This window comes from Dysidea avara, chromosome 13, assembly GCF_963678975.1.
Source record: "Dysidea avara chromosome 13, odDysAvar1.4, whole genome shotgun sequence".
NCBI classification, from domain to species: domain Eukaryota; kingdom Metazoa; phylum Porifera; class Demospongiae; order Dictyoceratida; family Dysideidae; genus Dysidea; species Dysidea avara.
The window spans coordinates 2,252,401-2,274,408 of record NC_089284.1 but is presented as its reverse complement, the minus strand read 5'-3'; the positions used below and the strand labels follow the sequence as shown (position 1 = coordinate 2,274,408).

The following is a 22,008-nucleotide window of genomic DNA, read 5'->3' as shown; positions in this document are numbered from 1 at the left end:
CGGCTAAAGTTTGATTGTCACGTGAGGATTATTTGGGTGTGGCTGCTTTGAAAGCTAAACTTCGGGCGTGGCAGGATAAAACGAAAACAGCAGCAATGAAGGCGTGTGTATTGATAGCATTGGTTGCGATTGTTTTGAGAGTCTCGGCTCGTCCAACTGGAGCACCTGTAGAAGCATGCTCGTCGTTAATACCCCAGCACTTCCCGAATGTACCTCGATCCCAAGCCAGTCCTATCACGCTGGATCTGTCCTCCATTCCAGTCGTCGGCTACGAGCCGGAAAGCAGTTACCGACGTAAGTTTTGAGTGAGATGTGAGCACAACTAAAACCGGATTTTTTTTTTAGTGACCCTTGGCTCTAGTGAAAACTTGACCATTCCATTCAAAGGTTTCATTATACAAGCTAGAACACAGCCAACTAACGATCTTGTGGGAAGTTTTATTATCACAAACACTAACAAGGCAAGACTACAAGAGTGCCAACTTAGTGGTGAAGATCCTGTCAGTAGTGCTGTAAGTTGTAGTGGTGTAATTCTATGAACATATGGCTAGTGCATTGTTGTGTGTCTAGGGTACAGTCACACACAACAATCCTGATGATGTGGTCTCTGTTGAGTTCTTGTGGGTAGCACCACCAGCTGGTACTGGCACTTTGCAGTTTGAGTGAGTCTAGTGTCCACTGATCCCTTGCTAGTATGATGACTAACATTCACTTTAGGTACTCTGTTGTTCATAATTTTTCAACTTACTGGGTGCTGATAAGATCAACTCAGATATTTGAAGACACTGGCATAATTGTATGTATTGTAGTGATAATGATTTGGTTCTATTTACTGTACATAGCGTGACATTGAAGGACTACACTATTCTGATTGTGGGACTACACGAGCATGCTATCGAGAGCCATATAACTGCATAGGTACATTGTTTTAGTTCTATTTTACTTAGCCATATCAGTTCCACACATGAAACAGACACGGATTGTGACTATTCAGCCTCTTGGATGGTGAACAGTGATGAAGGATATATAGAAGTGGAGATGACGCGTAATAGAAGAGGATGGATAGCTCTTGGCTTTTCTAATGACAATTTAATGGTAAAATATGTAACTTTCAACTATTGTCACTTTGTGCTTGCAGGGAGACGATGATGTGTTTGTGTGTCAGTCACATATTGATGGTACCAGTGTTGTTGTGAAGGACACATACAACATGGAGAGACATCAAGCCAATATGGGAGAGCCTAACCAAGATGACATTAGTGATGTAGAATGGCAGAACCACAATGCAGTGATTCTGTGTAGATTCCGCAGAACGCTTCGTGGTAATGGTACTTTTGATAAAGACCTCTCTACTGGAATGTATTACAACTTCTTTGCTGTTGGCAACTCATCAAGTGAGACTCACAGTTAACAAACAAAGCATTAATGCTGCAATATCTGACCAGGTGGCTCAGAGATCGAAGGTGTAGGTGCAATGCACACACTTTATCCTAAAATCACCACAGCACCGCGACATGTTGAAGATGTGTCTGAAATAGAAATTGATCGTCCATCAGTAACTTTGATTAAAGTTCATGGTATGTGGAAGACTTGTTTATCATGATCATTTTTGTATCTACTTTAATAGGAGCATTCATGATGTTTACTTGGTATTTCCTGGCACCGGTTGGAATATTTTTAGCGCTTTTCTATAAGGAGTCATTCCCTAATGGTCTATGGTTCTATGTTAGTACTTGTCAACACATTACTTGTGATCATGTTATGTCATTTCTTTCAGGGTCACATTGCAGTAATGATTGCAACAATTGTGTTCATGTTTATTGGACTAATTCTAATACTTGTCCATGCTGATGGCAAATGGATACAGACAGTTAAGATCTCACATGTCTAATAGAATAATACTTATGTGTTCTTTATAGGATGACAATCAAGCACATCAGTTTATGGGAATAATCTGTATTGCTGCACCCTGCATCAATGTATGTTTGATACAGATGTTTTGAGAATATTACACTAATCTTGTACACACACATATAGGTGATTATTGGATTCTTTAAAGGAAACCCAGATGGCCACTAGTAAGTTATTCAGAAATCTTATGCCTGTTATGCATTCTGATGTCCTCTAGTCGATGGCTTTTCAACCTTATACATGGAACAAATGGATTTGTGCTATCCCTCTTTGTTGCTAGTATGCTACGTAGTGAATATGAAATGATGTTTCATCCATTTCTTTGACTTGCAGTGGTTAATATTATATTGGGACTGTTCCGACTGAGACTCTGGGTTGCTGGGGAAAATGAGCACCTTGTTCGAAAATCACTTTATTTAGCAGGGACAGCAATTGGCTACATTTCTGTGACATTCTTCTTGTTCAATGCCTATCGACTTATTTATCACAAAAGTGAGAAACAAGACAAAAATTGTGTATGCTATTTATTTCTCTAATATACAAAGGAGTGCCACGTCCTCAAGACTTGGCCTGTAATGATGACGATACAAAAGGACTGGTAAATGATGAAGACCCAACACCAGCTCCTGTAAGTTATCAGAGAGATTGTTAGGATTATAATGTGGTCTCTTTGAGTAGGATTATGTATGGAGAATATCTGCGGGCATTGTGATGGTGGTAATACTACTAGCTGTGGCAATTGCCACCATCGTCTTGATGGCTATATCTTAATGTGCCAAATAAGAAAGACACTATTATGCACGCATATACATGTATACATACAAAGAGACTCTATTATATTATGTGTTTTGTCCTGTGTGATTATATTAACACAATAGGAAAGTGTAATTAAGGATATGCATATCTATATTGATGTTTCTGGGATGAGTCGTCATTATTATCTAATGAACTTTCTGACTGAGATGGAATCATTAGTTCTCTATAAGCTGGGGCCAAGAATGGGTCAGTTTGGTCTGCTACAAATAATCTAGAGGAATGTTTTTCTTCATTTACGTTCCACGATTTGACCCTTCTAGACTTGTCATGAGATGATTGTTGTTGCTGGTTTTCTGACAAGTCGGAAACAGCACCGTTTGAAAGTAATGCAGGCATGGTTAGCATACGTTTTTGTCGTCTGTCTCTTGCTGGCTGTGGAACATCTTCAACTTCAATTTGAACATCAACATGTTCACTAGCAGCTGATCCATCTTCTTCTTCACTATGACTGTGACTGTCATCTGAACTGTAGCTGGTTGATGACTCATCATAATGTAGTGCAGTTTCACTTGTGCTGAGTGTTTCATCTTGATTCCAAGGGTCCTCATCATCCTGATACCAAGGGTCTGCATTTGCTGATTTGCGTACACCACTTCGTGACAGTCGATTGAAATGCTTTGTCACTTCTTTAGGCGGACAAAATAGATATATTTCACTGTCCGCATTATCATCATGATCAGTTTGATTATCTGCATCCATGACTCGGAATGTTATATAGTTTGATGGAGAGTATTTATAATCGACAAAGCATTTCTGCAATGTGGTGAATGTGGGGCGGTCCACTGGAGTATATTTCCAACATCTCTGCATCAGGAAAAACCTGCACGGCCAACATCACTAAATCAGTAACACACGATGACTTACAATTCCTCTGAACAACTTGATGGCATCTTAGGTCTTACTCCTTTCTCTAATGTTTTGAGTAAGTCCATTGGAGCTATACCTGGATATGGATTGTCCTCTGTGTTGCAAATAATACACAAATATGGTTTTACAGTATATTCAATATTTCTGTGTACCTAGTGAGCATATCTTGTACAGAACACATCCAAAAGACCACCTGAAATGTATATACACATTATAGTGTACTTGTACATCATTAGTTGTCATTCACCAATATTATCTAGATGTATGGACTGCACAACTCAGACTGTGACTTGTGTGCTTAACTGAAACTGCTGTTTCATAGCTATTAGTAGGTCACTGAAATTGTTAATGTGGCATGAAAAACAAGGTAATGTTGCCTAATTGTGCTATCACATGTAGTGATAATGAGGAGAAATTCAGCAAAATGATTTTTGTTGTAGAATCCCTAGATTTTAAATTCTTCATAAAGTTCTCTTATTACATTAAAAATTATACCAATCCAGTGTTGTTCAGTATACTTGCCAATGTATCTTTTGACTTAAACCTCAGAACTATGCTCATTTCTTCTCCTTGACTCACCCTCTCATAGTGGTACACATACCAACAATGTTTGTTACTCAGTCAGTCAACTACAGCATCAAGAAATGACTTTACAGATCTATAGCTATGACATATTAGATTCCTGACAGACCCGTTGACATATATGTCACATGATCACCACAAAGATCATCACACTATAATGTATCACCTAAGTGTTACATGCAAACTTTGTGAAAATAAATAACAAGCATCGTTACTCATGATCCTGATGCTCGTAAAAGAACAAAATGTGACCAAGATGAAATTAGTGTGTTGCTTAGTTTGGTTACGTTAAGTCACACAAACTTACACATCACTTTTCACAGAGTATTTCTCTTCTAGTATACATTCTGGTGCCATGTCGTGGATGTAGTGGCCCCTCTCAGTGACAATATAATATCGACCTTCATGTGTCATCCCAAAGTTTCCAACCTTCACAAGAAGATTGTCACCAATAAATACATTCCTTGTAGATAGATCACGATGAACTATCCCATGTCGATTCAAGAATATCTGCGTATAATAACATTCACTTTATTCACTGTTATTATGCAGTTGTAATTGGACCATTAAACTGCTGATACTGTTTAACAAATTGCTTACCATGGCAGAGACAATTTGTTGAATGATCTCAATTAGATCAGCACTCACTAATTCCAAATAACTTTGACCAGGAATAGCAGATTGTTTCAAGTATGCTATGTACCAGGCTGGCAGTGGTCCAGATTGCAGACTACACAGCAACTTGTCAAGTGTTCCATTCTCCATATTTTCCAGAATAAGGCAATATGGAACACTAGGATTCACCGTACAAACTCCATAGAGACTCAGAACATTGGGATGTTCAAAATAGTTTGACTATAAATGAAATCAAAAAAAAGTGTTAATCTATAACTGTGTGACTTGTGCCAAAACTCACAATCCTGGCAATATGTTTGTGGATAGATACTTCATGTTTTAATTCATTCAATCCTAGTTCTGATTCCTCATCTGCAAACAACACTCATTTATACAAATGGTTAACAATTACAATCAAACCTCTTAGCTTTTTTACAACAATACTGTGTGTTCCAATTACGGCTCGGTGGATATTTTTAAAAGTTCCCTCATGTATGATCTCTTCAAACACAATACAGTCATACTCAATTTCCCATTTATCTGCAATGAATAATGCTATTATTAAGAATAGAAGGTTTTAACAGTTCCAACACTATTTCATTATGAAGTATAGTGTCAGTTTTATTCTATATAGCTAGTATAAGCTGGTCTGCCCAAAAGCATAATATATGTATCAAATTATACTCATTCTAACCTCTTATTTGTGAGGCTTTCTTAGAAGAACGTTGAGATAGTTTACTAGACAATCTTTTTATAGGCTGTTTAATCAACTGGTCTTTTGAAGACTGAGACCTGAAGTAATCACTCTTTCCCTCAGAATAGTGACTCTTACTGTGACGTATCCTTTTATCACTTGCAAAATCAGGACGGAAGAACCATACCCATCCAATTTTTAGTTGCAAAACAACTAAACCTACGATTAGCAAAATTCCAACTGCAATCACTGATATGACTACAATCACTGCAATAGCCCAGCTTGGAAGATTGTCATCACTTGTTCCTATTATAAATACAGCATATAAATTTGATATGTACTGAAGCGGTTACTGTAGTTATACCTGTGATAGGTGACTGCAATAACACAAGGTTTGTGGCAGCAGTGATGTATGAACCAAGACCTCCAGGAAAAGTAGTCACACATCTGTAGAGGCCAGTATAATTTCCAGCGGCTTTATCATTCAGTATGCCTAGTGTTCCACTGTCTTCTTGATAATCATATATACTATTATTCTGGGCCTCATAGTCAACCCTACTTTCATTCAAGTACCAAGTGAAGTTTGCTGCACCCAGAGTGGAACAGTTTCCATATGTTATCTCAGTGACGCATTCTCCAATGTTCTGTTGCGTATTAGCACTATCAGTGGATAATTCTTTTATAGTTGGGATAGATGCTAAATTGTGTGGCAACTGCTGGCCTTCAACCTTAGCTATATGAAAAACAAGTAATTTATTTGCAAAAATAATCCATAATAGCGTTGACTTACTATAAAGATTAAATTCTGCTAGGAGGTTATCAAACGAAACTGATATATTGCACACAGGAGTTGAATTGGCAGTGACAAGTAAGTACACCGCCTGCTGTATTTGTTGTACAGTATACAATGCCTCTGATATGGTACGGTTGTTAGTTGCATCTGATGTTTCAGTTGAATTAATGGTCACATTTAGTGGATATACTGTCCACTGTATATGAGTAGCCTCGGAGGGCAGATTGCAATTGAACGTGACATCTTGAAGTAGACAAGCATCTTGAGCATGGCTGATATTTACAAGTAAGGTTCCATTGGTAGAGTTTTCTATGCAAGTGAAAAAATTGTACCATAAACATGTAGACTTTATGCATAAAGCATGCAGCTTACCACAAGTGGTTAGAATCAATAAAAATAATATCACTTCACATCCCAGTTTGCCTGTCATATTAAATGACAAAACATTATAACACATAGCACTATCATTCACGGAACTACAGATACGCATACATTACGACCCATTCTGATGTGGGTGGCATAGCTACTGAAACTATGCCACACCCAATCTTGCTTGAACTCACGAAAATCATTCAAACCTGCTTTAAATGCTCTTATAAATACTAGATCAAATACCTCGATGTCTGTCCATTTCAGTTTTGTAGCCAAACGTTGTCTCTCCACTTGCATATACCTTGTTTACTTCGGTATCTACGGTAGGTACATACCTCTGGCGTAGCGTAATGTGTGGTCTAGTGGTATACGGAGTGGAAAACGGAATGACGATGTCGTTATACTTTGCGTTTGAAACAGTTAGAGTACGAGAAAGAGTAATCAACGTTTTGCTACCCAAAATCAACTTTGCTATGCCGCAGTATTATACACAAGTTAGCAAGATGTCTGCAGCAAGAAGACCGGAAAATAAAACGCTACCATCTTGTCGTGTGAGGTATGTGTTTAAATGTGAAATAATACCGCGTAGCGCACTAGCCTACCAAGAATGTACAGTTGTACTTGTAATGGAGGTTACATTGCTGTTACGTAGTAGGCGAATATCATCAAAGGTTTTATGTGTTTTATGGCCGAATTAATTAGCCAGCTTTACCAACTTCCATATTATAACTTCTGGTTTTGTTAAACAATAAACTCTAGTATACAAACACTGCTGAAAAGCAGTATTTTATACTGAGCAGTCTTCCCTTAAAAAAAAAAAAAAAGCTTGTATGTTAGACCCAGCTTTTCCTCGTTTGTATTTCTTTTAACCAAAGCCAAGTGCAGTTCTGTTTTATCATTTTGAAGTAGAAGTAATTGTTTTCCTTTTGTCCATAGAACTGTACAGAAGCGTAATATGAAGCGAAGGCTGGATGACAGGTAAGCCAACATTTACCATATATGTACATACATTACCCTGCTGTATATGTGTGGTAGTGTTTCTGAAGCCCGGGCTGCCAAGCAGTTCATATCTGAGGAGAAAATGGCTAACTACCTACAAGGCTTACACATTGCCAATGAGACACACCATCATAGTGGTATGTCACTGTTTTGATGTTATGTGTCACAAAGAAAAATTGTCATACAAATATGAAATGGACTAGGCCAAACACATGCAAATAAGTGACATTTTGTTTTCATGTAGTTAGTTAATGTGTGCACACGCTACAGACATTAGGGTTGCTTTTAAGGTTGCTACTATATTGTCTTTTCCCCTACTATTTGTGTGCGTGTATGTAAATCTAGTGCACGTGGGTGTTTTGAAAGCGTAGGAGGTTAAAAGGGACTAACAATTTTTATAATGTTATTCAGCTATATGTTTATATTCTTACAAACAGATGTCCACTTCATAAACTAATGTAGCTCTACGTGTCCTCTTCCATGTGTGCGTGCGTATGTGCGTGCATGCGTGTGTGTTTATCTTAACTGCAAACTGGACAGTGAGTATTGTATTAGAGCATTTTTACTTTGTAAGTTTTCAGTTTGTTTATGATTAGTTAATTGCTGTACTAATTGAGTGAAGTATGAACAGTTACACTTGTCTGATTTGAAACAGTGTGTAACTTATATATTAGACAGTGAGTTTTAGGGTTATGTAATTGATACATCAGAGGTATTTGCTATAAGAAAACATTAAACCAATACAAATTGAAAGTCTTATTCAAACCACTCCCTGTCATTATTACATTCATCTTAGTCCATCAACTTGAGTGTAGTCCTATAGCTCACAAGTGATTTTTCACAGAACTCCCAAGGGGCATGCACCCCCACACCTCTCAAGTGGACTCCACACTCTTATGTTTTTGTCCCCTCTCAATATCAGAAAACCCTATTTTGCCGCCACAAAATTGTCCCAGGAAGTTTTTGTGTCATGAGATGGAAACTGCTAGTAATTTTGCTGTAGTGTTATATTCCCCCACTCTTGTTCACTGATGTTGAATGGTCTGCTCTTTTCTAGGGGGAATGTTTGGTATAGAGAGTTGTATTGATTCAGTGTGTTTTAGGTGCCTGAACTTATTACCTTTGTCCTGCTGAGATAGCATCTTGCAATAAAGTATATACATCATAGAAGACCAAGTCTTCTTGTTTGTGTACTATGGTTTGGGTGGTTGCTTGGTAATGAGCTGTTCTTGACTGACTGCCTGATAAATGAGGTTGATGATTATGTTTAACTGCATTAAGTCTCATATCATAGGAAGCCACTGCATGACTTGTGCATGCGATTTGTCATGACTGCAGCTGTTACCTTTGTATGACCATTTCTTGTTTTCCCATTGAGAAGTCTCGCGAAAGAATACTACTGGGTAGTGACAGCTAGTCAACAAATAACAAGAATGGTTTTAAATCTTCCTCAGAACGCTTGAGCACGATTTCTATAGGCTGGCATTAAATTCATCAGACAAGGAGAAAGAGTGTTTCAACAGAAGTATTGGGTGTGTTGCTCGTGTACCATCCCATACCTGGGGTTTATAAATCTATGCACGCATGCACGCGCGCACACATACACACACACACACACATGCAACACACACACACGCACACACACATGCAACACACACAAACACACAGCAGCAGCCACAGTTTCCTGTTGACTGTTGTGTTGTTGTGTATTGTCATTTGATTCCTTGTCAGTTATGGTGGGCATATGGTAATGTGGAAGTTTTATACTTCCATAATTGTTGTAACAACGCCTGTCTTTTGAAACTTCTCTGTAGAAGGTTGAGAAACAAAATGTATAGTTTGTTGTTCTTTGTTATACACCTGTAGTGAGTGATGTGGTATCCTGTCACCCACACTGTGGAAGGTGATAAGTACAGTATATTATGGCTTAGCCATTAGGTCACTTTCATATACTATTGGTTTGCTGGCTTTTTTTCAGTAGAAGTTTTTTTATGCTGAAGTTTTGTGTTGAGCTTTGGAACACATTTCTCTACTCTTAATTATGACACCGCAGAGAACCTTACACAACCATGCAGTAGTCCCAACTGGGTTAAGTGTCAGCAGTATGCATGAGCTAAGAGGAGATGGTCTCAGCAAAAAAATTTGCCAATCCCAAAGTTGCTTCCTGTAATGTATATTCTCAGTTTCTCACTTAGCCAAAATGTGGTCGTGTTGCTAGTGGTGACTGTTATACTCACTGTAGGTGTTAGTGAGGTGTGTAATCCCACCAGACAAGAATTACTGAATAGGAGACTCCAGGGAGATGATGGAACTGATGATGCTTTTTATTCCCCTCCATCATCTGTACATCGAACTATGGACTCTTCAGATTTTAAGTGCGTACATACGTGCGTGCACGTGTGTGTTAGTGTGTGTGTGTTGTGCTAGCGTGTGTGTTTGTGTTAGTGTGTGTCTGTATGTGCGTGTCTGTGTGTGCAGTACATGCTCACTATATTAGTAACAAATGTGGTGTCCATTACAGGATGAACCAGGCAGTACCAGGTAGTGATAGTAGTACAAACACTAAGCAAACATCACAGTCACATTGGGAGGTCATTATTGAGGACCTCAGTTCAGACGATGATGAACTAGAGTAAGTTCCTTTGTTTGAAGCTAACCATGTGTGTTCACCTTTAAGTGGGGTACTGTGCTATGTGGTAAGTTTTCTCTTGTGACCATAACTTTGAACTTAGCAAATTGTGGGTATTGTACCAGTCGTCTACTTGTGCAACACACACAAATGTGTATATGCTATTGTAGTCAGTCAATGTGTTATTCTTTGTATTGTGATCTTGTGTGTAATGTAATTCTGAATGGGAACAACAGTCCTACAGTTAGATGTATTGTTTCATTGTATGCTATACAGCGTCATGGGTGAGCCTTAGTGTGAGGTTTTCTGTGTTCGTTACGTTAACTTTTGGGAATGGTTGGAACAAATACTACCAGGGGGTGGCTTGCTAAGGCTCACCAAGTACTGATGAATTAATGTAACAACTTAATACTACATGTGATATGTGTGGCTGATGTAATTATGCTCTTACTGCAGTCAGGGCCGCCCAGAGAAATTAAGGGGCCCAGGGCAAAGAGTTAAAGTGGGGCCCTTGACCCAAGTTGTAAGGTGAAGACCAAAAAAAAAAAAAAAAAAAAAGGTCACAACCTGCTGGCAATGACAATAACTACCCATCACCAACCATATCTCCTTATCTATAAGCTTGCTACACTGCTCCTCTGAGGAATACTGTGACTGCTCTATTAGAGTATTTAGATCTGACTGCTCTATTAGAGTATATCGATCTTTTAAACAGGTATTCAGGGGGCCCTTCATGGGGCCTCCTGGGGCCCCTTTCAGGTTGGGGCCCGGGGCAAAATGCCCCAGTTGCCCCCCCCTGTGGGCGGCCCTGACTGCAGTTAATTTTTATATGTATGTCACAACAAGTTTGCAATATAGTGGCAAGCATAAACCAGTAAACCTAATTGCAAAGGTCACATGATGTACATGTACTCCAAAAAAATGCAGTTCCAAAGTGTCTATTTGTAATTTATTGGATTACACTCTTTGTGTGATGATTAATATGATCATTGTTTATATCTCAGGCTAAAAGATAAACCGACCATTGAATTATCTCCTGAAGTCAGAGAAAACTTGAGCAAAACACATCTGCTGCCACCCTCAATTATTGATGAACTGTGAGTGTTCAGCTAGTGGGAAATGTGGTATTGTTGACTTTGTGTATGCAGTTGTAGTAAGCCATGTATGGAGTTGATTCCCTGGGTGCCTAAAGAAAAAATTGTACAGGACAGTTTAAGAAGGTCCAGTCTAGTCGATCAAATGTAAGTGTGTGTTGTGGTGTGGTGTTGTGTGCATGTCACATGTGCATAAACTCACACATTATTTCAATCTATGCAGTAGGATCCTGGGGAGTGGCCCAACCAGTAAACATGTCTCTGTGTTTGATCACGCAGAGGTCATTTAGTGACATTAGTCCACATTCTTGGCCCTTGTGAAATTTGTACAAAGATGCTTCTTGTGCTTTAAAAGAAGTTATAAATAGAATTTCCACCTGCATAAAGGAGTGTTGCTCGTAAAGGAGTGTTGATTTGATAGTCTTACTGGCATGACCAATTCATACAGAAATCTGTACTTTAGACCAATAAATGCTTTAATTAAGTAATTGAAGTCAGTTTTTCTGTAGTATATGCAAGAAGTTTGACCAATTTTACTGGACAAACTTCGCATCGTTGAGCATGTGGGCAGCAGGGTACAAGACTACCCACCCAGCTGTCTCATCAATGGGTACCTGGGGAGATGGATGTCAACTGTCTATCTGGCAGCGTTTAGTGGACTTCTGGTGCTCAGACCTTCACCCATGAGACATGGCACAACCTCCAGTGAGGATTCTGAGGACAGTGAAGTAATAACCAGGAGTGCACTGACTTGTAGGCACCTGAGTAGTAGTATTGCCAGGGTATAGGCACGACTAGCAACCAAATGCATGGTTTTGTGTGAGGGCATGCGTGTGTGTCTGTGTGCATGTGTGGGTAGTGTGTTGTGAGCATGTGATCCAAGTGTCATTTACAGACTGTACAAGTAAGTGGTATTGTTAAATAATAAGGGGTAATAAATACAGTGTAAGGGGTATCATTAAAAGGGGTTGTTGACAATTGTACAAATAATGACATGCAACTAGAAAACTAAACAATTTTTTGTATATATAGTCATGCATTGGTGGTCATCAGAAATACCCACAAGAGAAATGGCTGGGAAACAGCTGTTTCACTGTGTCACAATCACTTGCTGTGTTCATACACTATCATTCAACTTGTTAGGTACAAACAACAGCTTGGTGTTTTAGGGATTTTATGTTATTGGCTATCTGGGCTTTCAAAACATCTGAAAGGATCGCTATCATTATTGTTATGCTGTTTATAAAACACTACTTTATTGCATGTGCTATGTTGCAGTATAAAATGTTTGTGTCCGTGCGCACGCGCACGCACACCTGTCTTGTTCTGTCTGCACACTGCCCATCAGGGTCACGTGATCTGCCACAGAAGGAGGAAGCAAAACTTGTGGTCACACTGGTGGATAACACGCATGCATACATGCACACACACACACACGCACATATACTGCATGTGTTTGTGTAGTGTGTGTCCCTAAATCCCTCTTTGCCAGTAGTAGATTCACTGTTCAGTGATGATATAAGACATGTACAATGTCCAATTGCCTATCCCAGTTGATGACAAGTTGTAAGAATGTGTCTGAGGAGGATATGTAGTGTTGTTAGCTACATGTCACTGTTCATGCCATATTTATGTGTGCCTCTTATTGTACTCCTTCTAGGGAGAGTAGCAGTGTTAGTCAGCAAGTCAGTAATCAAACAGATACAACTGTTGACTCTAGCAGTCGTGGACAAGTCAAAGAAGTTCTGTGGGGCTTTGATGATGAAGATGATGATATGGAATTATAGGAATATCTGTGTCGCCATTAATGCATTTTATTTATATAGTGCCAGCTGTTTTTTTTTTGTTTTTTAAATAGCCAAACGTTGCATATGTAGTTACTTCCTGTCCGTAATGTGTGTATCTTGTGACGTGTTTTGCTGTCATTAAAAATCCGGACCTCGTTTACATTATTACGTCATACAATCCCGTTGTTATTATTGCTAACCTTCAGCGAGCAGACCGAAGTAGAGAATCTCATTGGAAAAGCGGACATCTTGTGGGTGTAGAATAAATTGTACGTTATCATAACTTGAGGGTGTATGTAATTAATTTTGGTGTGTCCTGTTTGATGATATATAAATATACTCGTACCTTGTCTATTTGTCATGGACTTCAAGTAAAATACTGTAGAAAGCATCAGTATATTTATTAATTTAACACGTTTTTCAAATGCCGTTTAGTCCGTACGTCGTAACACCACAGGAGGTTAGCACCAAGGCGAATATGTACAACAACACGTGCATGTATGTGCAAATATGCGAGGCAAAAAAGCTCGCGAAGAAATCCAGCATTAAAGAATTGTAAGTTACTGTGTAGTAGTGACGTATATCACGTTACGGACCTTCTGTAGGGACCCGTATTGTGTACTGAAAGTTGACAATGAAGAAGTAGCGAGGTGAGATATAATCAAACTAATAGAAACCTTGGTGTGCAAATGTGTGTACCCCACCTGTAGAACGGCCACAGTTTATCACAGTGTGGAACCCTACTGGGGTGAGGATTACATCCTTCATATACCTGTGGAGTTTCAAACTGTGTCCGTGTATGTGCGACACTCGGAATCTTTTGGGTAAGCAACGTATAGTTATGAATATTAACATTTTAGCCTGCTGTGTGATAGAATGTCTGAGAATATTGGAAAGGTGATGATAGATCGAGAGAGCATCTGTGAGACTGTAAAAGGTAATGATTTGTTGCCTTCAGTGAAAACCCTTAGAAGTAACTTTCTACATAACTTGTTAAGTCAGTTTTGATGCTAGTGTGTATGATTTGATGTAGCTAGTTGGGTTAGTTAGTTTTGCTATATGGAGTGTCTAATTAGTTATACTTGTCAGCAATGTGTTTGATGACTCAGAACAAGAGCTGGGACATCAAATGGCTTGCTTCAATTGGCTCTAAGCGGTGAACCTATCATGTCAGAAATTAATCTCTCACTTGTTATGCCTCCTTGTCAGCTAACTTACATTAGACACATGTATTGTTTCAAACCATTGGCTACTACTATGGTAGATCAGCTCTGTCACAAGTATGATATCCCTTTGTTCTCCTGTCATTGTTGTGTTTGTTGTGTACAGGTTTGGACAAGTGGTTACCGTTACGTCCAGTAAAGAAAAATGATGGAGTTTCTGGTGAAGTATTAGTTGCTATGACGCTGGAGAAAGTGTTTACAGCATCAGATCCAGCTACTGAAAATGTATGACATTGTTGGCATATGCAGAGAATTGTGTAGTTAGTTATTTTAGTCCCTTATCTCCACAGTACAGTTTAGCGATGTACTGTATGTGTTGTCACCGTGATTGATTTAACATGTGTCTGTCTTTTGTTTGTTTCAGAATAAATATGTGTTGCACGTCACCGTTGAAGAAGCAAGGTAGGGGAACTTTACTGAATTACTGTAGATGCTGTACTTATGCTACTCATGAGTACACATACACACATATACACATACTGATTTGTCTGGAGATCATGACTGGTTGCTTAGGTGTTACTATGTATTCAGTCTAGTACATTGTTTTCTGTGTATGTGTGATTTGGCTTTTTGAAATACATGTACATATATAGCTGTCATCCATTGAGAGTGTATTAACTCTATGTGTCTATGGTGTAGGGACTTGGCAGCCAAAGATGCCAATGGTAAATCCGATCCCTACGCTCATGTGAAATTCCAAGGCCACCAGCAGCACACTCAGGTACACCATATGCTCAGAGCCTGTCTACTTGTATTACTGCCTTCTTATTTAATGAAGTCATGCATCACTTTTTTCTAGATAAGGCAATGTAGTTCTATATATAGAAGAGCTGTATAGTATTAATGAGCAATATCTGCAATGATGTTTTTAGACGTTTCAAAATAAGATGGCCGTGCTAGTGTGGGAACTTTGTACATGTAGGTATTGGGTGAGAGTATTTTGCTGATAGCATTTATAAAATTTGAGAAAGGAAGATGGGGCATATAGTACATAAATGCACGTATTTGTGTGCACATTTAAGAATTTTTGTCTGCCTTCCTTTGTCACACGTTTACACTTCTTACCTTTATTATCTCTTGGTTCCATGTATAAAATACTACAAATGATAATCATATCAATTACTATGTGCAAAGTCTGTCAAGCCCTGTAATAATATGGCCATTTTGTCAATTATGACATCACATTCCATATTGCAGATATCATCTATTTCACTGCTTTGTTCTTTGTGGGCAATGTATCTCTTTTGATGTTAGTGAGAACGGAGGATTATGCAGGAAATGACGTCGACTTTTTCCCACCTTTCTGGAAGTGCTGATTAGAGTGTTATAGATTGGTAGCCCTTGAACATGTATACTAAGTGGGCTGAGTATGCCCGTAAGTAAAAAAATTATGTTGGCAGGGCAGAGCAGAGCTCTCCTTGCTGGGCAGAGCAGAGTTGCAGTCTTTTACTCAATTATACCAAGAGTAAATAATGGAGATTTATCTTGATTATACTGTTATATGTTCTCTGGTGTAGTTCTGTGTTCAATTATTGTCAAACATTTAGACATTTAGGGTATTAACTATAGGTGTGGTTTTTAGGCTTAATGTAGATCTAGATACCTCAAGAAGTTCTCTAAGTGCTGAGTTGGCCATTTATTGTACTAAACATGAGAAAGACTTAGTCTGCCATGACAGCTGACTAAACATGTGCAATGGAGTGTGACATGGTCTGGTGTGCTTGTAGCTAACAGTTTGGCCAGTCCAAGTTTTGTGATGGTTGTTATTGAGTATACTGTATAGCCTAAGGGGGTGAAATTTTCACTGATTTTGAGGTTTTGAGAGCTAACAGTGAAAATTTTATCCTTGAAATATTTAGACATAGATTGCTTGTAAATCCACGAAAGATGTTGTTACAACATAAGTACCTTAGTTGATGATGGTTGGTATGGTGAAGATTACTGTAGCTTGTCGACAAGTCAGCCAGACACTCACAGACACAAGCTAAGCTCACCATACTAACTCACAGAAGAGACACTGACAGCACCCAGTGTCACTATGCCACTCTGCAAACTACTGATATGTATGAGTTCCTGTGACATGTAACACATTTGCTGCTTATGTTGTACTGGATGTCTGTATATAATTTCTACATGTATTGTTACAGAATGTGTTGTTCTCTTGTCCACAGGTAATACACAAGACCAGGTTTCCACGATGGCAAAAGACATTTTCTATTTGTTGTGAGGGTCCTCTCACGGTGGACAGTATTGTAGAGGTGGTGATATGGGACAAGGACTCGTTTAGTCAAGACGACTTTATGGGTCGTGTGGAGATCGACATCTCTGAGCTGGAGGTTGGCATCATGTACAAGAATTGGTATAGGCTACACCAGCAGCTCGCTTGTGAGGAGGCAGCTAAACAGTAAGTGTACATGCACACGACATATTGCATGCACCCACACACAAAGCACAGACACATAATTTAATTTTATATATGGTGGCAACTTGTGTAGTAGCATGTCAACAATTTCATAAACATGCAGTTTAGACACAGTAAACTGCATGTTTATGAAATTGTCTTAAGTTAGATATGCAGGTGTATTGTGCCCTTGTGTGGTTTCTACAGACAACACTTTCTTCATGAAAGTGGAGGAAACATTGGGTATAGCACCAGTTGTAATGCAACAATATAGTGTTAGAGCTCTAAGATCTGCTCACAAACATCTTGAGCACTAACTATACTGTAGCTACTATGTGTGTAGTTCATTACTTTTCTCTGTGCATCTGTAGACAAGACCTCGGTTGCCTGAGATTGAGGGTGCATTTCTCAGAGGAGAGAATTCTGGAGTCTACAGCGTATACACCTCTTGTTGATCTGATGCTGTTGTCTGTGGAGCGTCAACTGGTAAGTGATCCTTACTGCACCATACAACCCTACAATCACACATGTGTACAAAGAAAATCTCAAATTATCACAGCACTGCTCAATGCAGAATCAAGAATTTTAGTTGCAAAATTTCACAGATTAGTGAACCATAATTATAAAAGTATAATTTGTTGGTTATGATGAATGAAGTCATGGTTAACACACAGTATATAAAGAGCTGATGGGTTTTGTGTGAACTTTCCACGAATTACATTACACTGTGGCAACTTTGTGGTATTGTATGTTGGTGTAATACTATGCTTATTAGGTTTACTGCTGCTCACTCTTCATGCAGTCACTTACTTTTACAAATGAACTGTACTAAGTGTTTTTTTTTTTTAAAATATAAACATAGCACTTTGAATTTTGTTAGTGAATGAAAATGATCTGCTGTTGATGAACGATCTTTAGTTATGTGGTGTAAATTATACCTTTGATGTGATGAAGTGTTGTACATAGATCTATATCTTGTGCAAATGAGACTGTTTGTGAAAATATAATGTACTCGGCACATGAACACATGAACACAAACAAGTAGTGAGCAGTTAAAATGTACTCACTGTTTCATTCTACGTATGTAGCCAGATGAAATGTGCCTGCTGAATCTACTGAACAAAGTAAGAGTTGTTGATCAGAACCAACTGGCACGAACACTGGTACGGTTCTACCTCAGCCATGGTAGTGTTCTACCGTTGTTGGACAAACTCACAACTTTTGAACTACGAAATACTAGTAAGCAATTTATAAACATATTTATACATGTCACCTATTAACCACTTTGTGTGTACAGCAAACCCGTCAACGTTATTTAGAGGGAATTCATTGGCTTCAAAATGCTTCGATCAGTTTATGAAGGTAGTGTTAGCATTGGTCCCCTGTTCCCCCAACATTAATATGTTTACAGGTTGTCGCTACACCATATCTCCATGCAACACTCAAGCCATGTATAGACCAGATATTTGATGAACGAAAACAGTGCGAGTTGGACCCTGGCCACTTATCACATCAGTAAGACATATAATGTACTGTTTGTTGTATCAAATTACATTGAACATCATACAGCAGCATTTGTAGGTCATCAATATGTTACACATCATTGGCACATAACTAGCTAATAGTGCTCAATCTGCACCTGCTGTGTATGTAGTGTAATATACACAATATGTGGTTTCCCATTTTGGAGCATCAGTTGTGAATTATATGTGTGTAATGTAAACTAGAGTTGTTAATAATAATTCCCTGCACACAGGTACATCCACTACTGTTGTGTTATTCAACAAATTTGACACACTTGCAAACAGACATACTGTACATGTAGTCAATTGTTCATTATGTATCTTTCTTTCCACGTGTAGCCGATCCAAGACTCTCCTATCTGCTGCTCATAGTGGTAGTTCTAGCAGCATTACCAAGATATTGAACTCAAGTGCTGCAGCGTTAACACGTTACGTTGAGATGATCCTTAATGCCATCTTTAGCTCAGCCACGCAGTGTCCCTCTGTGTTGAGAGTTGTACTGAGACAGTTGTGGATTAACACAGCAAACCAATTCAAGCAGCCTGAACATTATGTTAGTGTTTGTGTGTGTGCATGCGTGCATGCGATGTGTATATATAGTTACCATTGGCTAGGAATGTCTGGTCTGTAATTGTATGGTGAAGAACAAAGAGTGCATGCTAAGTTGTTTCTTTCGTTTTCTTGTTTATAGGAAGTTCCTTACCTAGCTGTAACTTCATGCACTTCTTTGTTCCGTCTGGTCTGTAATTGTATGGTGAAGAACAAAGTAGTGCATGCTAAATTGTTTTCTTTCATTTTCTTGTTTACAGGAAGTTCCTTACCTAGCTGTAACTTCATTCATCTTTTTGCGTTTCTTTGTTCCTGCCATCTTGTCACCCAAGTTGTTTGCACTAAGAGACTACCATGCAGATCATCGGACAGAGAGAACACTAAAGCTGATTGCCAAGGTGTGAGGTTTATTTTAATGATATTTGTAGGGTGTATCTGTGTGCATGTATGTGGTGTATGCATTTGTGTATGTGTAATTAATTATTTGCTCTTTTATGTGTAGGTACTACAAGCTATTGGTAATCTAGCCCAAGAAATGGATGTCAAAGAAGAATACATGCGCTCCATGTCTGGTTTAGTCAAGAACAACTCAGAACGCTTAAAACTGTTTGTCCAACAGCTAGTGCAGGTGGACCAAAAGGATGGTATGCTGCAGTGTAGTCAAGTATATGGTGTGTGCGTGCCTGTGTGGTTAGAGCTAATGTACACAGCTGCAAACTATATACATGTACACTTTGTAACCTCCTGAAATAGTCATTTATTTTTGGCACATTTTTTAGTACTTTCTTTCAGTTATTGAGATGTTCTGTTTTGTGTACACAGTGCAGGCAGAAATACGCCGGAAGTCTGGCGAGTACATGGCGCACCTCAAGCTAATGGAGGGCTACTTGTTAAAGAGAAAGAGTAAAGGTGGATTTGGTGCCTTAGGCTACTGCAAGAGATACTTCATCCTCAACAACATCTCACTACTCTATAGTAATAGCAGTGATGACACTGAGGTAAACACGACAAGTTTTGTGCCACAATAAAACCATATATGCTTAGTGAAACAGAAAAGATACAAAGGTATATAAGGGGATTTATGATTCACAATGATGACTTTCCCACTTGTCGTAGGTTCTCTGTGGGAAGATGGAGTCCTTTCAAAATCTAAAAAACCAAAAGTTATTGCAGGGTACATTATACACAGGAAGCAGAAGTCCTAGCTTTGAGTATATATAACTACAGAGCAATGAGACTACATAGTTGTGAAAAGGAAACTGCACACCTGTACATTTAAAAAATGTACATAGGAAATGCCACTATTTTAACTACTTATAGAACTCGCTGCACATTTATAGTATTGTTTGTTCTAGTAGACACTTTTAAAGATTTTGTTTAAATTGTTGCCGATTAGTCAACACACACACACATACTATTATTATTGTAGGAGGTGAAGGCCATACCTATCCAGTGGATCAGGCTTGTTGAGAAGGTGGATGAGGGAGCATTCCACCGCAGACACATGTTCCAGATCATCGTCTACCCAGGAAACCCCCTGGTGGAGTTGAAGTGTCTTTACTTGCAAGCTGAGGTGGGTGTGAACTGAACTCTGGTTGAGGAATCACATGTTTAGCTGAAATAATTGGAAAAATATGTGTCATCTTAGCAGTAGTGATCAGTATCATTTCTTATGGTTTCAGACTACAACTTCCTGCCATTCCAGATGCTACTTCAAAGCTGTTTGATGTTTAAGTGGCGACAACTTTTATTAGAGGCTTTATTGATGTTAAAGTATTTAATGAACATTTATGCAAGAAAATTTGATGTTTTTGGTTTGATTATATCTGGCTAGAACTGGCCTTTGTAGAAACTTCTTCACCTTGCTTGTTGCATGGTCACCTCACCAACGGACCTGTTCTACCACTAAACTCATACCCGTGTGACAGCATTGTTTTAACTGATGTTTTCTTTTCTCTGTAGAACATTAACCAGCAGAACCAGTGGGTGTCAGCTATTCGAAAAGCGTGTCTCAACAATCATAGTATGCTCTCCATCTATCATCCTGGTGCCTTCATCAACAAGTGGAGTTGCTGCAAGTCACATGACAAATATGGTGAGTGTACTAACCCTACTGTTATTCATGGCACATACCATGGTCTGTTCAATGCTGTTTCATTTCCTTCTTATTGTTGTTTGTAGTGTATTGTGAATTGCCTTATTGTGACACTAATGAACATATTACATCCTAATAGATCATGGCTGTAGTGCAGCACACAACAGCATTACACTTGGAGACTGGCGTGATCCCCTTGATCCTGATGTCGATGCTCAAATTATTTTTGCACAATTTTGGATCGGTAAAGATGAGATTAAGTCGTTAGTTGCACAGAACCATGACAACTGTACAAGCACACTTCAACCTAAAAATGACAGAGTATTCCTTTCGCCATCACTTAGTGAAAATAGCAGCACGGTTTCCAATGAAATAGCCATCAATCGGTCGTCGGAATATCATGAAGTAGACTCTAATGGGCACATACCCTCTGTGTTTGTCAAGGGCTACACTGAACATCACGAAGACACAACAGACTCGGCACCACAGTTAGGAGATGTAAACATGTACGAACAACTGTTGGTTGTTATACAACAACTTGAAGAGGAGCACAGTAAAGCATCTGCTCCTCCTAGTCCTATTGAAATACCCCAGTGAATAATAGCAATATACGCCTTCTCACACTTATAAGAAGAGATACTTTTATCTAAACTGTACATATTATATGCAGATTGGAATGTATATGTATCTATGCATGTATGTGTATTTTTAATAGCAAGTAATTTATTTTATAAACTTGCTTCCTAAAGTTATGATTGTTTGTCAACTATTAAATAATGAGGAAATTTAGTTGACATTGCCTGTGTTGATGTATATCAAGTAGATGCAGACCAGAAAAAGATTTTGAATTAACATTCGTAAAAACATATTTGTACCAAGAACATGCAACAATTAGAAAAAATGTGAACAAATTAGTACCTAGCATTTTTTTTTTGCTGGATTGTTACCCTCAAAATTTGCAACTCAGTCAAAATTATATATTACTAATCCAACAAGTGAATGTGTTACAGTATAATACTCTCAATAGCACCTTGACGTATTATATGTCAAGCAATTAG

At 38.6% G+C, this 22,008-nt stretch overlaps 4 protein-coding genes across 5 annotated transcripts; 3 read left to right on the top strand and 1 right to left on the bottom strand.

Annotated features, from left to right (window-relative positions):
- Positions 1-22: 22 nt before the first annotated feature.
- LOC136242661 (putative ferric-chelate reductase 1) lies at positions 23-2,799 on the top strand. Its single transcript, XM_066034106.1, has 16 exons — positions 23-294; positions 346-512; positions 571-662; positions 718-796; positions 843-918; positions 974-1,095; positions 1,139-1,394; positions 1,446-1,577; positions 1,628-1,725; positions 1,778-1,870; positions 1,920-1,979; positions 2,038-2,078; positions 2,129-2,190; positions 2,245-2,403; positions 2,457-2,539; positions 2,590-2,799. The coding sequence occupies exons 1-16, from the start codon at positions 96-98 to the stop codon at positions 2,680-2,682; spliced, it is 1,812 nt and encodes a 603-aa protein (XP_065890178.1). The 5' UTR covers positions 23-95; the 3' UTR covers positions 2,683-2,799.
- Positions 2,636-7,039, bottom strand: LOC136242660 (uncharacterized). The gene is made up of 12 exons (XM_066034105.1): positions 6,894-7,039; positions 6,651-6,701; positions 6,276-6,587; positions 5,850-6,218; positions 5,486-5,791; positions 5,212-5,331; positions 5,093-5,163; positions 4,777-5,031; positions 4,484-4,686; positions 3,747-3,787; positions 3,592-3,688; positions 2,636-3,547 (listed from the first exon to the last, which is right to left on the bottom strand). The coding sequence occupies exons 1-12, from the start codon at positions 6,907-6,909 to the stop codon at positions 2,800-2,802; spliced, it is 2,589 nt and encodes an 862-aa protein (XP_065890177.1). The 5' UTR covers positions 6,910-7,039; the 3' UTR covers positions 2,636-2,799.
- On the top strand, positions 7,022-13,324 carry LOC136242664 (uncharacterized). The gene is made up of 8 exons (XM_066034109.1): positions 7,022-7,206; positions 7,587-7,628; positions 7,686-7,786; positions 9,892-10,024; positions 10,171-10,281; positions 11,283-11,375; positions 11,427-11,519; positions 13,033-13,324. The coding sequence occupies exons 1-8, from the start codon at positions 7,037-7,039 to the stop codon at positions 13,157-13,159; spliced, it is 870 nt and encodes a 289-aa protein (XP_065890181.1). The 5' UTR covers positions 7,022-7,036; the 3' UTR covers positions 13,160-13,324.
- LOC136242658 (rasGAP-activating-like protein 1) lies at positions 13,293-21,702 on the top strand. 2 transcript variants are annotated; one of them, XM_066034103.1, is made up of 20 exons: positions 13,293-13,428; positions 13,595-13,714; positions 13,765-13,809; positions 13,870-13,983; positions 14,035-14,096; positions 14,489-14,607; positions 14,747-14,784; positions 15,022-15,103; positions 16,554-16,786; positions 17,155-17,269; positions 17,872-18,022; positions 18,081-18,145; positions 18,195-18,298; positions 18,646-18,859; positions 19,116-19,253; positions 19,358-19,499; positions 19,678-19,853; positions 20,285-20,428; positions 20,818-20,950; positions 21,090-21,702. In XM_066034103.1, exons 2-20 carry the CDS (start codon positions 13,638-13,640, stop codon positions 21,545-21,547), a joined length of 2,610 nt encoding a protein of 869 aa, XP_065890175.1. In that variant the 5' UTR covers positions 13,293-13,428; positions 13,595-13,637; the 3' UTR covers positions 21,548-21,702. The 2 variants fall into 2 exon arrangements, with proteins under 2 accessions (XP_065890175.1, XP_065890174.1); XM_066034102.1 differs by lacking the exon at positions 13,293-13,428 and adding an exon at positions 13,435-13,530.
- Positions 21,703-22,008: the final 306 nt, after the last annotated feature.